A 14,614-nucleotide genomic window follows, 5' to 3' on the forward strand; every position below is an offset into this window, starting at 1 on the left:
AGGCCATTCCTGGCAAAGCAGTTTGAACTGTCTACCATCTCCTCCAAGACAGATGTATATTGCATGCCTTTGAATGACACCGGAAGCTAAGACAGTTGTTGAACTCAATAATCTTTTGAATGTATTATTTTTAGTGATGGCAGAATGCTGCTCAATGCTAGTGGATTTACCTGCCTCAGACACATATTTCTAGAGCTAGTGGTTTTACCTGCCTCAGACACATATTTCTAGAGCTAGTGGTTTTACCTGCCTCAGACACATATTTCTAGAGCTAGTGGTTTTACCTGCCTCAGACACATATTTCTAGAGCTAGTGGTTTTACCTGCCTCAGACACATATTTCTAGAGCTAGTGGTTTTACCTGCCTCAGACACATATTTCTAGAGCTAGTGGTTTTACCTGCCTCAGACACATATTTCTAGAGCTAGTGGTTTTACCTGCCTCAGACACATATTTCTAGAGCTAGTGGTTTTACCTGCCTCAGACACATATTTCTAGAGCTAGTGGTTTTACCTGCCTCAGACACATATTTCTAGAGCTAGTGGTTTTACCTGCCTCAGACACATATTTCTAGAGCTAGTGGTTTTACCTGCCTCAGACACATATTTCTAGAGCTAGTGGTTTTACCTGCCTCAGACACATATTTCTAGAGCTAGTGGTTTTACCTGCCTCAGACACATATTTCTAGAGCTAGTGGTTTTACCTGCCTCAGACACATATTCTAGAGCTAGTGGTTTTACCTGCCTCAGACACATATTTCTAGAGCTAGTGGTTTTACCTGCCTCAGACACATATTTCTAGAGCTAGTGGTTTTACCTGCCTCAGACACATATTTCTAGAGCTAGTGGTTTTACCTGCCTCAGACACATATTTCTAGAGCTAGTGGTTTTACCTGCCTCAGACACATATTTCTAGAGCTACATCATGTTTCTGTTTGTATGGTCCAGAGAGGAATGTAAGACAAATACGGCCAGCACTCAGAGTGGTGGAAATTAAACTTTTTATTGTGGTGACACAATCCAAAGAAAATCAGACCGGTTTCGGCAGAAAAACTGCCTTCAAACCAGCTGGGAATAAACCACCCAGTTTGATTATCCAACTTTTTTCTTTTTTATCAAGCACAACATGCCAACCAATTTTATTTGTCCTGTCTCCTCTATTTTGTCAATAACTATAAATCTGAACTGTGCTGTGGAATGCTTATGTTTGTATAAAGCATTAGATACTATTTTGTTTCTAACATCACTCCTGTTCAGAGATGCAAAGTCTATATATATATATGTACCTACATTAGCATTGTTTGAATGTTTTCAATGAGGAAGGCAGTTTTTCTGCCGAAACCGGTCTGGGTTTTTTTGATATATACTTTGCATATATTTTTGGATTGTGTTACCACAATAAAAGTTGAATTTTCCACCACTTTAAGTGCTGGCCATATTTTTTTTGCTTTTGGATGCTCTTTTGGCCGTTTGCACCTGGCATACTTGCGGAGGATTAGTTTACTAATCTTCAAGAGAGGAATATCTCAAGTAATTTACAACCATGTGCTCTATTACTGTATCATATATCTCCTTGTGGTGCAGGGACTTGACTGCATACATGATGAGGTGAATCACAGTAGCTGTCAGGTAACTGACTGTGATCTTCTCCTTGCACAGCCAGGTGAGTGGTGCACCAGTGTGTCTCCATATGGAGTCACATGTGACTAGGATAATGAACTGTGTAGAGGTCTGCCTTATGGGCTTGTGAACTGAATCAATGTGACTCTTGGATGTATGTTTTATGGTTGGTGCTGCCTATGTTGTGTGTTCGTGAGGTTGCTGTAGATACTTGTTTCTTGTGTTACATCTAGGATGCCTTTGTGGTTTAAGTGGATTACTTTTAAGACCCTCAACGTATGCAGGTCTATGCCTTTGGTCTGAGCAGTGTGTGATTGGTTTGGTGTGGTGTTGTGTGGTACTCAAAATCAGCTTGTTATTTGTAATGGCTTTGTGTGAAAGCTTGTCCTCCATAACATTATATAACTACATCTCCTACAAACTGTGTCAGTTATTTTAAGTAGCAGGTGGTGGGCAGTAAACATGAGACAATTATTACACTGTTTCCTGATGCCCATTTCAACTAAGCTGGCTACAGGGACAGCTGGAAACTGCAAATCTGTGGATCCAGGTGCTTTCTAATGCGGGCTAAAGGAGAAAAGAGTCTTTGAGGTTTGATTGATTTATTGCACTGTGATCTGTCTAAAATAACAATCTACTGCTACACATGAAGACTAATGTGCCTTTTAGTGTAAAATCAGAGCCTCGTTGCACAACTACTCAGAGAAGAATTTCAGTTCATAGTTAAGGTATTGATTTGAGATATTCGAAGAAGTGTGGAAAGAGAAAATTTGGCTTGAGCACCAACACCATGAAGGTACTGTAGTAAATAATTAGTCTAAACTGGCAATGAGAACAACTTAGAAATTCAAGATGTACCATTGCTTAACTCTGTGGTTTATTCAGATATGACTGGCTGGTGGAGTTAATTAAGGTTCCGAACACGGAATTCAGAAATGATATTCACTGTTACCAAATAACTATCCCTGCTTTCAGCAAATTTACTCTGAAATTAAAAACAACTAAAAACTGTAATTTAAGATTAAGTGTAAAAGCAGGGGAAAAAGTGGAATACCACAGAAGAAAACACTGTTGTTAGTTAGATGGAGATTTTATATAATAAATTAACAAAGTAGAATGCTCAGTATAACAAAATGAGAGTACAACCTACAGCCTTCTGATCGTCCAGCACCAAAGGCAAATGTGGAGCTGCTGAAGTAGCAACTCATTGCACATTTGATGAACAGATGTTCACAAGTCAAGTTAGAAAGAATAGATTCATGAAATAAAGAGTATAAGTTATGTATATGTTTATAGAAAACATAAACAACCAATGGACAAAGAGGAAGGAAAAATAAGAAATTAAATGCATTTAAAAAACATGATAGAATAGAGAGATATATATGTACAGTATATATTTACAATATTGATGTCTAATTAAATACTTTGATAGGGAAAAACAAAACTGCTAAGGGATGCAAAACTCTAGTGAAAGTTACATGTCAAATAGAACAGAGAAGTATTTGTTGTTTGTTAAGAGCTCATGTTAGCTTGAGAATGACTGAATAGTACAGTATAACTAGGTTACTCTTTTGTCTGTGGCTGTTATTGTACTTGTCTCAGTATTATACAGTCTATAGCCCTGCATCACATGCTCATACATGTCTTTTTGTCTAGGGGATGAGATGGATGGCAGAAGCTGGATAGTTTCAACCTTGATGAAAAGCATGTCCTGCTAGAGGCAGTTAAGAAATATGAATGACAACGGTTGCAGAGGCAGGTGCTCACAAACATTTATAGGAGTAGGTGTGACAGACAGTAGCTCATGATATAAATATCATGAGCAGGGGGAGAAATCACACATTACAACAGTGTCATAGTCATTCTATATACCTGGGCAACGGTGCATTCAGTAGCACCTGAGAGGTCAGGGAAGCACCTGGGAGCAACAAGCTGATACAGCCAGAAGAGTTTTGGGTGTCTCTACAGGGGGACAATATTTCTCAGATTATCATTGGAGGAGTAGAAACTGGTTTGAGTATGGTTCCCCCCAAATGCATTTATTGCAAATGATGCATCATGTTAATACCATGTTCAGCAGATTTCTGTACACCAGCATTGCACACAGAGATTGTAAGCTGACTCCTGCATATGTTGCTCGTATTTTATGTTGGAATGTCAGGTATCCAGCCACATATGGATAGAAGCAAAGGTAGGTTGGGGTAGGAAACATACCAGATGTGTCCATTTAGGTGGGCCATTGCAGGGTACTTGGTCCATGCTTGTGTCTGGAACTGTATGACACTGTTGTCACCCATTGTCATGGGAAGTCATATCATCTGGCCTTCACTGGCAGGGCACCTCGTAGGTTCATAGGTAGGTACTAGGCTATCAGCCCTGGGGCCTATACAAGCCCAGCCAAAAAGGTACCCTGGCTTTTGCCACCCAAGAAAATTATTTTCCTGTGCAACTGTTGAGCAGAGCCACAGAGGTGAGCAGACTACATCCAGGTTATGGTTGCACACCATACCTGCAAGGTGTCATCCAAGTCCTAGTGCAAGAATGCAGCAGAGAGATCTGAGGTCATGGTCATGTAGTGGCACCTCAAACCATCACAGGAAGAAATTGTTCCTTAACCATCACCTTAAGATACATATCTCCTCCTCCGATGATATGACTCCCCTTCCAGTGAGCACACCCAGACAATTGTGTGCCTATCCACATGTGTGCACGATAAGGACTGTGACTCACTCCATCCTCCTTCCTGTGAGCTTTATGTGGGAATGGCTGATGCACAAACCAGCACTGAATATTATAACCTGATAATAATACTGTATGCATCATATTTGTTCTGTGTGAAAATAGTCATCAAGACCTATAGGTCTGGAGTGGATATCATTGCTTTATCTGTGCTGGCTCTGTTGTGCTTGTTGCTATCTGCAGGGTGATTGTGCAGCTGTTGGTTGCTACTGCTGCTCCACCACCATCTAATTAGATGGTTGTACTGATGGAGTATCCCTCTTGGTTATGTGCAAACTTGGTCTGGCAGTACCATTGTTCTGGAGCTCCCCAGTCTGTCTCTTCACCAGCATATTATGTAGTATGCAAAATGTTCAGAATATTCTGCAAGCTGTAGCAGGATCATAGTGGAGTGCCCTCCAGACATGTTGAGGCATGGAAAGGGGTCTTTGAACAGACCAAACACATATACACTACAATATTGCAGGTTTGTGTGTCTGTTCTATGCAGGTGTCATTAGCCAGAGGTCCAATGTGTATCGACAGTCACCTGAAACAGAGTATTTACAGGTGTGAGGGTAACACATTTGGGCACACTATAGATGTATCATAAACATTAACCTGCATACTTAAGCCAAAGGCTGCACGGAATGTCATTATGCAGGATGCTGTAATTTACCTCAGATGCTACGTATGTGAATAATGTAAATTGCTTGGGTGCTGTGAGGACTCATTGATTCGGATCCTACATGCATCACACTTTACTTAGCTGTTCATGGAATAGTCACCCTTCCTGTTCACAAACTTTTGTGTGTGTAGGCCTCATGAGGTCTTTACTGCTTCATGTGCACAATCTATGGTACCTAAAGGAAATGGACAATGTTGCAGAAGGCATTCATGATGTTAGCTGCCAGCTTTAGAGTGCCAGGAAACAATATGTGCTCTTCCACATATGGTGCCTTATACTGAGGAAAGTGTTGAGTATTATAGAGGTGAAAGCCTGTGAAATAAATACCCAACATGTCCCCAGCTGGTGTCTAAAAGCAGAGAAGTAGCTGTCTCATCTAGGGCCTAGTACTACTTCTTGATTTTGCAACCCTCAACCCTAAGTTGCATCCATGCATTCCTATAGATTCTATGTGTAGGAGATATGTGAACCAGGGTCCATATGATATCTCAGTATATCCTAAAGTGATTAACTATATTCTGATTAGTGATTAATGGCATGGCAGTCACTGATAGTAATGTTTCCTTTGACACCAAATGCCTTTTCAGCCATACGAGCAGCAAGCAGTAATGCTAACAAATACTGCAATCTGCTCTATATAAACTTCTGCTACTTCATGCAGTCTCATTATCAGCAATTCAGAAACTTTGGTGCACTTTTTCCTTTTATAGTCAGGTGCATAATGGTGTGCCTTATACCCCACATACAATTATGAATAGCAACTACGTTCATTACATACATTTGCATATCATTGGAACTTCATTTCACTAGTTGATTTTTTATATATGGCTTTATGCAGGTATGTGTGTGTATATATATATATATATATATATATATATATATATATATCCTACTGCACATTTCAGCTTACTGCTTTACATTAGACTATGAATTGCTACTAGTCTGTATCAGTCTGCACATGGCTTACTGACATGCAAATGTGCACTGCATACTGTGCAACTTGTCTGAAGCCAGCCCACAGCTGTTGTCTTTAGCAATCTCTTTGCCTTTCTCTCCTGTACTATTACTGGAAATTCAGCCTGCTTCTCTGCTAATCCTGTTTACTTCCCAACTTGTTTTCCATTCACTTTCACAGAATCATATCAAACCATCTGCCTGACAGACTTATGCATACAAGTAGACTCCATCACAGATTTTTCAAAGCTTGTAGCCAGGACATTTTCTGGCCTCTACGCTGTGTCTATGTCTCTTCTCTGCTTACTGCCATGCTTCCTCAGCCATGGAAATTTATTCCAAACACATTAATCTTAATGCAGTCTTAGTTTAGTATATAACAGTAGCTAGGGTGAAATTTGTTGTACTAACAATTATTAGTTGATTTCACCTCTTTCATCACTTTGAAGCATCTTGAATCTATGCTCTTCCTGCATCACAGATTTCATTTAACTAAATATAATCTGCTCTGACCAGAAAAAAACTGCAGCATTAGAAAAGTATATGGCAAAACAGTTGTCACGAATCATCAAAAACTGTTTTCTGCAACCCTCAGGTTGTTAAAATCACTGATACCTTTTACATCTTACTGAGGTAATTGATTCTGCCCTTACTCTCTTTAGCATCTTTTAGCACACTGGATACTGTTAAGACTTGATTTTGTAAGCATCTTTCTAGCCGTAAATGCAGAGTAATAGCAACAAAATATTTGCTTCTCTTTCCGTTTCTTCTGAAGTTCCACAAGGTCTCCTCCTTATTTATTAAATATTCACTTACTTAGCACCCCACTCTTCATGCCACCCTCATATGTAAGTTAAATTCTTATGCTCACATTTAACACTAGTCCACAGACAGCTAAAACAATGACACAGAAGGATCCAGTCTTCAATACAATCCCAGAGACTGGGTTCAAATAGCAGGTCCAGGTGCTGGAGGAGATGGCACCTTCAGGTGGAAGGGAAGTGCCAAGGTGAATTCAGTCATCCTGGGGAAATGGGAGAATTCAGCCAGCTTTATGACTGCCATCTGGTTAAAACAGGAGGTGTAGCAGTAGTACAGGACCAAGGACTGGGTGATTTGGCCTATCAAACAGCAGATAATGCTATAACAAATACACAAATACACGACACAAGATTAGTATTGTAGGCCATACACAACAGTTCTTTTCATCTGCTGCCATGGAGGGGTAGAAGTAAGGCCTAAACACATAATCTATAGCGAACAGCCAAGGATAGCCAGCATGAACTAACCTGTCTTTCCTGCTGTCAGCTTTATTATAGAGCCCTCCATTCCTAGGCTCCACTATTATGAATAGTCCTGGTCTGGGAGGAGATGGTATTCCCTGCAAGTAGACAATGGTCAAATCACAATGGAGGTCCAGACAGACAGGCAGGTGCACACACACACACACACACACACACACACACACACACACACACACACTTTTAAAAATCCCTTTATATATATACGGTTTCCCTTCACAATCCTGAATTACTGAATGCTCGAAATTCAGTAACTCGAGTTGAAAATGCAGAAGCGCAAATCTGCATAAGCGCGAATTCAAATATCTCAAATTCGGGCTTATGCATGTCAGATATGGGATGGGAAGTGTGTGAGTTGGGATGTTTTATGGAAGTGAAGGTAAGTGAGTGTATGTGTGTGTTTTGTAAGTTGCGCGTGTGGGTTAGGGTAGGGAGGTGGGAGTATGAGTGTGAGTGTTGGATAGTTTATGCATGTGTGATGTGTTTGTGTGTGTCAGTTTAAAATGTCTGTGTGGTGTTTTTTTTTTGCTTGTGTGTATTAGTGCGATCTCGGAGTTAGAATATATAAGTAGGGGGAGTGGAGGTGCAGGGGGGCTCGCCCCCCTGCGTACATGTAGTGTAGGGCTTGTAGTTTGTTATGTGGGTTGTATGGTGTGCGTGTTATGTGGTGTATGTGTTCTGGGGTCTACTTCACATTGTCATAAGCTGACAATATCGAATACGATATTGTCGGCATGACAATGTCGAAAGTTCAGAACATCGCGCAAGTAAACGGAAATCTCTGTAAGGGGGAGATTTCCATTTACCTCAATGTAGTGCGGTCTCGGAGTTGGTATATTTAGGTAGGGGGATGTGGAGGGCCCAGCTACACTAGTTAGTTTTTTTTTATTGATTTATTTTTTTTAATTAGTCGATATTTTACTACTTCAATCAATAAAATTCCACCTTTATTGATTCAATGTAGTAAAATTTTGATAACGTGATATAGATGCATGTTGTGTATGTACGGGTTTTTTGTTTTTGTGCTTGTGGGTTTCCGGATTTTTGTTGGTTCGACTTTATAATTTCGAGTTACTGAATTTCAAGCATTCAATAATTCGATATTATGAAGGGGAACCATATATATATATATATATATATATATATATATATATATATATATATATATATATATATATATATATATATATATATATATATATATATATATATATATATATATATATATCGAAAGAGAGAGAGTTGTTTCATCTATATCCATGACAGAGTTTGATAAGCTACAATGCAGACAGTTTATACCTGATCGCTAGGACAGCTGATGAGACAAGCTTGACTAGGGATCTCTCAACAAATTGTCCCTCAAGTACCGATTCACCTATTTTATATAAGACAGCAATCCTCAAGCTACAGCAATCTCATTCCTGATAACTTAACGAACACTGAGAACTAGCTATAATTCAGGTAGCAGCATGTCAACCATAATAAAACAATAGCAATGTTATTTGTCACATGCTCAATGCTCAACAAAATCTGCTCCTCATATAACACCATTGAACTCCCTCATCTCTTAGCAAGAACTACAGATTAATACCTACAAGGTTTAAAGATGTGAATGCTTTTAATCATGTACTTTGTAATTATAGTACACAATGATATGTAGATTTGCTTGGCCACATACGTATCCTAGGGCACTTGAATGGCTTAGTTTCTCTTTCTCACATACACACAGACACACAGACACACACACACACACACACACACACACACACACACACAACACACACCTGTGAGTGTGTGTGTGTGTGTGTGTGTGTGTGTGTGTGTGTGTGTGTGTGTGTGTGTGTGTGTGGATATATATATATATATATGTATGTACATATATATATATATATATATATATATATATATATTACATGTCTGCATCAAATTTCACTTAATACAGCTCAGTGTCACAAGTAGCTGGAGGTTATCACAGCAATGAATGGACATAAAGAAAGAACTAATCCTGGTCGGAGACCAATCCATCATAGGGCAGATGCACACTCTTATGCACTCTGCACATGCACTAGGGGCAATTAAAACATTGTTATCTTACCTATATACATAGGTTCATAGAGTTATGGGTAAGTACTAGGCTAGCTGCCCTTGTGAAACCTATCCCATTAGGTTATAGACTGGCCTTACCCATCCCATTGTCGATAATCATATATTACCCCTAATGACAATTAATTTTGTAAAGTTTCTAAGAATGGAAGCTATGCAGTAACAGAAAGAGGCAAGCATGCTCAATGAGATGTTATAGCTTTACAAGCTATATTAAGCACAATATCTTATATAAAATGATTAATATGAAATGTTTTTTCATTGTGTTTTATGATAAGCAATTTTTATGCATTTTGGATGATAAAGTTACAGAGATGTAATTTTGTAATTTGCATTTGCAGGTTATTGAACAGAGTTATAATGCAACATGGATCCAAAGACAGGAGGGGAATGCCAGCTCCATTGATCCCGTTACACTTACAACGCTGTGGTCTCTTTCAGTTGCCATCTTCTCAATTGGTGGCATGATCTCCTCCTTCTTAGTGGGAGTTGTCTCTGAATGGCTTGGCAGGTATGTCACAGTAATGCTTCATTTCTGCATCAAAGGTTATAGTTAGTGGCTTTTCTGATCATTAAGTCCCAGTTGTAACTGCTATTTTATCGTCATTCTCACATTGTCGCACTATACAACAAGAAATATGAAGTTCTTCATTAGCATAAAATAATAAATCACAAGTTCCAAAAATCCATAAAAATGTCATTTCAAACTGCAAACAGTAGCCTGTAAATGTGACATATTGCATTATTTTTCTATAATATATTATTTATAATCTTAGATTACAAGAATAGAGATATTAATTATACAAATTATTTTTCAACATATTCCAACATTTTAATATTGCTGAATAATTATACTGCTGTGAATGTTAAATACTTAAATATGTGCTGGTTAGCTATTTCGCTAATATATACTACAACCTGCTTTCAACAGATGGTCTGCTTGTACAAAATGTCAACTGCACTGTAACTTGACAGCATTAACTTTGTTGTTATGTTTTAACACAACTGTATTTGTGAAGCATTTCTCCCTGGGCCTCCACTGAAGTTGAAGATTCCCCAGGTGAACATTCTGATTATTAAAAATATACACGCATGAGTGCATTTCCGACACTGTTCTATTAAATGCCAATACAAACAGAAATATCATAAATTAGAAACAAGATGAAAAAACAGCAAGACAACATTCAATGCAGCTGAGCAAGTAAAAAAAATCTAATTGTGGAGAAAACAAAAAGGAGGGAAGGGGAAAAACAGCCATTAATTTTTTCTATGTTGTAGTCCAGAAGTTTACTCCAAATCTTACTGAGACATAACACCTCTACAGCACTTACTGAAGTAAATGACTGCAGCACCAGAGTCCTTCATTGGGTTCATAGGTTAGTACTAAGCTATCTGCCCTTGCAAGCCATTTTAAGCCTAGCCAATTATCCCTTGTGAGACTCAAACCCTGCACCTTGTGCTTGTAAGGCAAGCACCTTAACCATTAGGCCACCCTCCTTGGGGATAGAGATGTACCACACCTTAATATCTCTTTAATTTCTAAGATGGTATCTGATGTGAGAATAGTCTCCTGAATCTATGCAGATATGAGAAAGAAGGTAAGGTGGCCTCAGAAAGGTCTTAAGCATTAAGAAAGGAGAACTGAAAAATAAGATATTAGAAAAGGTAAAAAATAAATAAGCAAACTAAGGAACAGAGGAAGGGGAGAGTACATTAGAGACAGTATTAGGCTGAGATGTTTGACACAAAATATGTAAAGGCTATCAAAAATAGATAGCTTATCTAGAAAATAACACTAGTTGGAATTCTTATAAATTGTTAGATTAATGTAATCCTACATTAAAAAAAAGATTTAAAAAAAATAATCTCTGCTGATGCCCAAGACAGCTGCCAGGTAGAAAAACTCAATTGAGAAAACAAACTGAAAAATAAGAAAAACACACTAGCCAGGGAGTACAGCACATCTCAGTTTTTAATTTTGGATGAGCGCTTTCGTTAATGAAGTACTAACTTCTTCAGACACCTGGCAGGTATTCAGCTTACTGATAGAGACTTTGTAGCTTTTTGGAAGCTGGTTCTGCTGATACAGAGGGTTAAGGTATTGACTGCAATGCCAGCATCCTGGTTAGGAGGTGAAATTATTTGGCTAACAACCAGCTCTTACATCCTGGACAGAAGGTATGGAAGCTCCCTGCTTCACTCCAAATCACTGGTAGCAGCTTGTAGAATTCATTGTTCAAGTGCCATAAATCCCCCTTTCAGCTCTTGTAGGCAATAGGTTATTAACCAGATAAGGTGAATGGCAGTAGTTTCCTGTATTGAGGGAGCAGAGTGAAAGGAACAGGTGAATGAGGAGTCCGCTGATGAAGTGCGAAAAAAAATTAAAAATACTCCTTGTTACTGTATCAATGTTTACAAATTCACTTTACATTTTTCACAGATGTCAGCAAAATCACCAGCTAAATACACTCTCAAGTTGAAGATGTCAGACTGGTATCATTTTCTAGGAAAACAAAACACCTCTAAATCTGCATGCTTGCTTCAGTTGTGCAAGCTTTTCTTTGGTTTTGCATTTCAACATACCTGATTTTGCCAGTGGCTTTAATCAATCATCATATTTGTATTTGCTTAACAATTTGCCAGAGTTTCATACTCTTCCTTAAGATCTACATCTAATGACATATGGATTAGTAGGGCCTTGCCTCACCTTACTGTAGGCATTGGCAGACTGTAGATACGCGAGAAGAAATCATGGAAGTCTGGGGTAGACAGAAGAAATGCAAGAAGGGCAACATGAATGAGAGTCAAAGTTATTTTGAAAGAGAAGGTAGAATTGGAGATGGGTGGGCTTTAGGGATGCAGTTCCATATCCAGATGAGTTGTTCCTCACACTAACACCCCAAGCTCTGACTTGGTTTGTAGCAGTTTTAGTAGAACCTATGGCAAGGTTTTTAGTGAGTCATTCTGAAATGGAGAGGCTCCATTAGACAAGAATCCAGCTAGTGTTATACCTGTGCACAAGTAAGGATCTAGAAAAGTGCACAGTACAGGCCAATGTGTCTGACATTTGCTCCATAAACGATATTTGACAAAATCCTCAAGGTGAGGTTGGTGGTTAAATTAACAATAATTAAATACTGTAAAATGTTTTATTGGAATACATTAATGGATCAACATTGTAAACTACTGTCCTCCTCAGACAATACTGTGTGAAAGGACACTAGTCCTAAATGATGATCATTTAATTGGAGGAGAGTGTGGTCTGTCTATGTGAGTCAGAAGTTACACCCATCACTTAAAACAGGGTCAGCAGGTTCATAGTTACTTACCAAGCTAAAATTCCTTGAGGATCTTCAGAAGCCATGCATCCCCACTAATTTTCTAGCCCTCATATTTTAAGTAGGCCTAAAGCAGAGCAATTCATAAAATTAGAACAAATAACTCAGGTGTAGACAGTGTGTTATACCTGTCCATTCAGACAAGGTTGCCAATTCAGGGTAAATTTCTGGAATGCCTGCACATATAAAGAGAGTTCCTGGTAACCCCATTATGAAGTTCTGCAGAGATATGTATGGGGACTCAAAGTCAGAATTTTTATGCTAGGACTAGAAAAGGGATATGATAACCCTGGCAAATAAAACATGTTGGGACTATTTCTAAAAACATGTGAAAATGCAATCCAGAATTATTGTCCTTAAATGAATGAGTACCTGCATAAGAATAAAGAAAAAGTAAACATTGTGATGTGGTAAAACAGCTGGAACTGCTATCTAGGAGGAATAAATACTATTTTGTTTCTTACAGAACACATCCTTCATTTGATAGTAAAGTTAGATACAGACAATGTTCAAGAAATTCAATACAGACTCTCGAAAGGCTAATCAGAAGTATGAATCTAGCTTAACAAGTTATACCAAGCATAACAAGATATCCTTCTACAAACATTTAAGGAACTTTTCATATTAAAACATTAATATATTACCATCTAGGAAAATAACATATTATCAGTGATCAAAAGTCAGCTGCAGATCTGTTTGCAAAGCTTTTTAAAACCAGGGTTCTCTCTATATGTCAGTCTCTTTCTAAGATACAGCTCTGAGTGCAGCTACTTCCTCTATAATAATAAACAACTGGGTAGTCCATGATAGTCATTTAAACATTATTTTAATAAAAGGTTTTATGATACCTGGTAGTTTTCTAACTTTCAAAGGGAGCACCCATTAACTTTTACTTATAACAATGGTCTGCATGGCCAGCAGTGTGGCTTTTCAAAATGGAGTTTTTCCACTCCACCTTGATTCAGTATTATGACAGGTCTGTAGCAGAAGTACCCTGCATAAACTTAGAGATTGTTGTCTAACTGGACTTTAGTAAGGCTTTCAGTCTGATGTCACATAAAATATTGATTAAGAAACTGAAATGGACTGGGATGTATATTGAAATGATGAAATAGAAAAATACAGCCTTAGTGGCAAGACACAGGCTGTCCCATTAAAAACATTATTTCAGCAAAGAGGCAAGTAATGATGAAATGCTGAAGAGGTCTAAATTGACCCTAGTGCTGCCTTCATGCTGAACATCACCTGTGGAGTCATGAAGAGGATTAAATCATTTGCCAGCAGTACCATGACAGCTGGACTTGGTGAAGAATAGAAGTGCTAGCTTCAGACACAAGCTGGACAAGCCGCTATTTTGGGAAGAAAGCTTGCAAGTAAGATTCAATACAAAGTACAAGCAAGTGTATCTCAGAGGGAGAAATCCCAGGAGACAACACAAGATGGAGCAACAGTGGGTGAGGCTGATGGGAAGAAAAAACTGAGGGTTACAACCAAATGAAACTGCCTTATATAATGTACAAAACAGTAGTAAAACTGAGCAGGTATCTGGAATATATTTCTGTGTATGTAGGTTCTGGATATAATGATGCAATCTTATAATTGAAAATTTGGTGATGAAATCTCCCTCAAAGTAACTGCATCCACTTTTGAAAGTGGTATCTCTATGGATAGCCATCAGAATTCTAAAAACTTTATCTACCCTCTTAAAGTCTTTACTAGGTAATACCAAAAGGATGAGCCAACTAATATAACAAAAAAAGAAAATAAAAAACTCAAAGGAACATAAATGTGTTACTGCTCAATGCTAGGAGATAAACTCTGAGGAATATAGACATCTGTGCCATTACCCAGACTTTATTTAAAACCACAGAAGTACTCCTGAAGTGTATGACTTC

At 38.4% G+C, this 14,614-nt stretch overlaps 1 protein-coding gene across 1 annotated transcript in view; it reads left to right on the top strand.

Moving 5' to 3' along the window:
• Window positions 1-14,614, top strand: part of SLC2A4 (solute carrier family 2 member 4) — a 304,157-nt gene that overhangs the window by 139,570 nt on the left and 149,973 nt on the right. The window contains exon 3 of the mRNA XM_044077041.1: window positions 9,723-9,892. Coding sequence (XP_043932976.1) covers window positions 9,723-9,892 — 170 coding nt within the window. The remainder of the gene's footprint in view (window positions 1-9,722; window positions 9,893-14,614) is intronic.

Source organism: Protopterus annectens, chromosome 7.part0, assembly GCF_019279795.1.
Source record: "Protopterus annectens isolate FY-2018-M chromosome 7.part0, PAN1.0, whole genome shotgun sequence".
Lineage (NCBI taxonomy): Eukaryota > Metazoa > Chordata > Ceratodontiformes > Protopteridae > Protopterus > Protopterus annectens.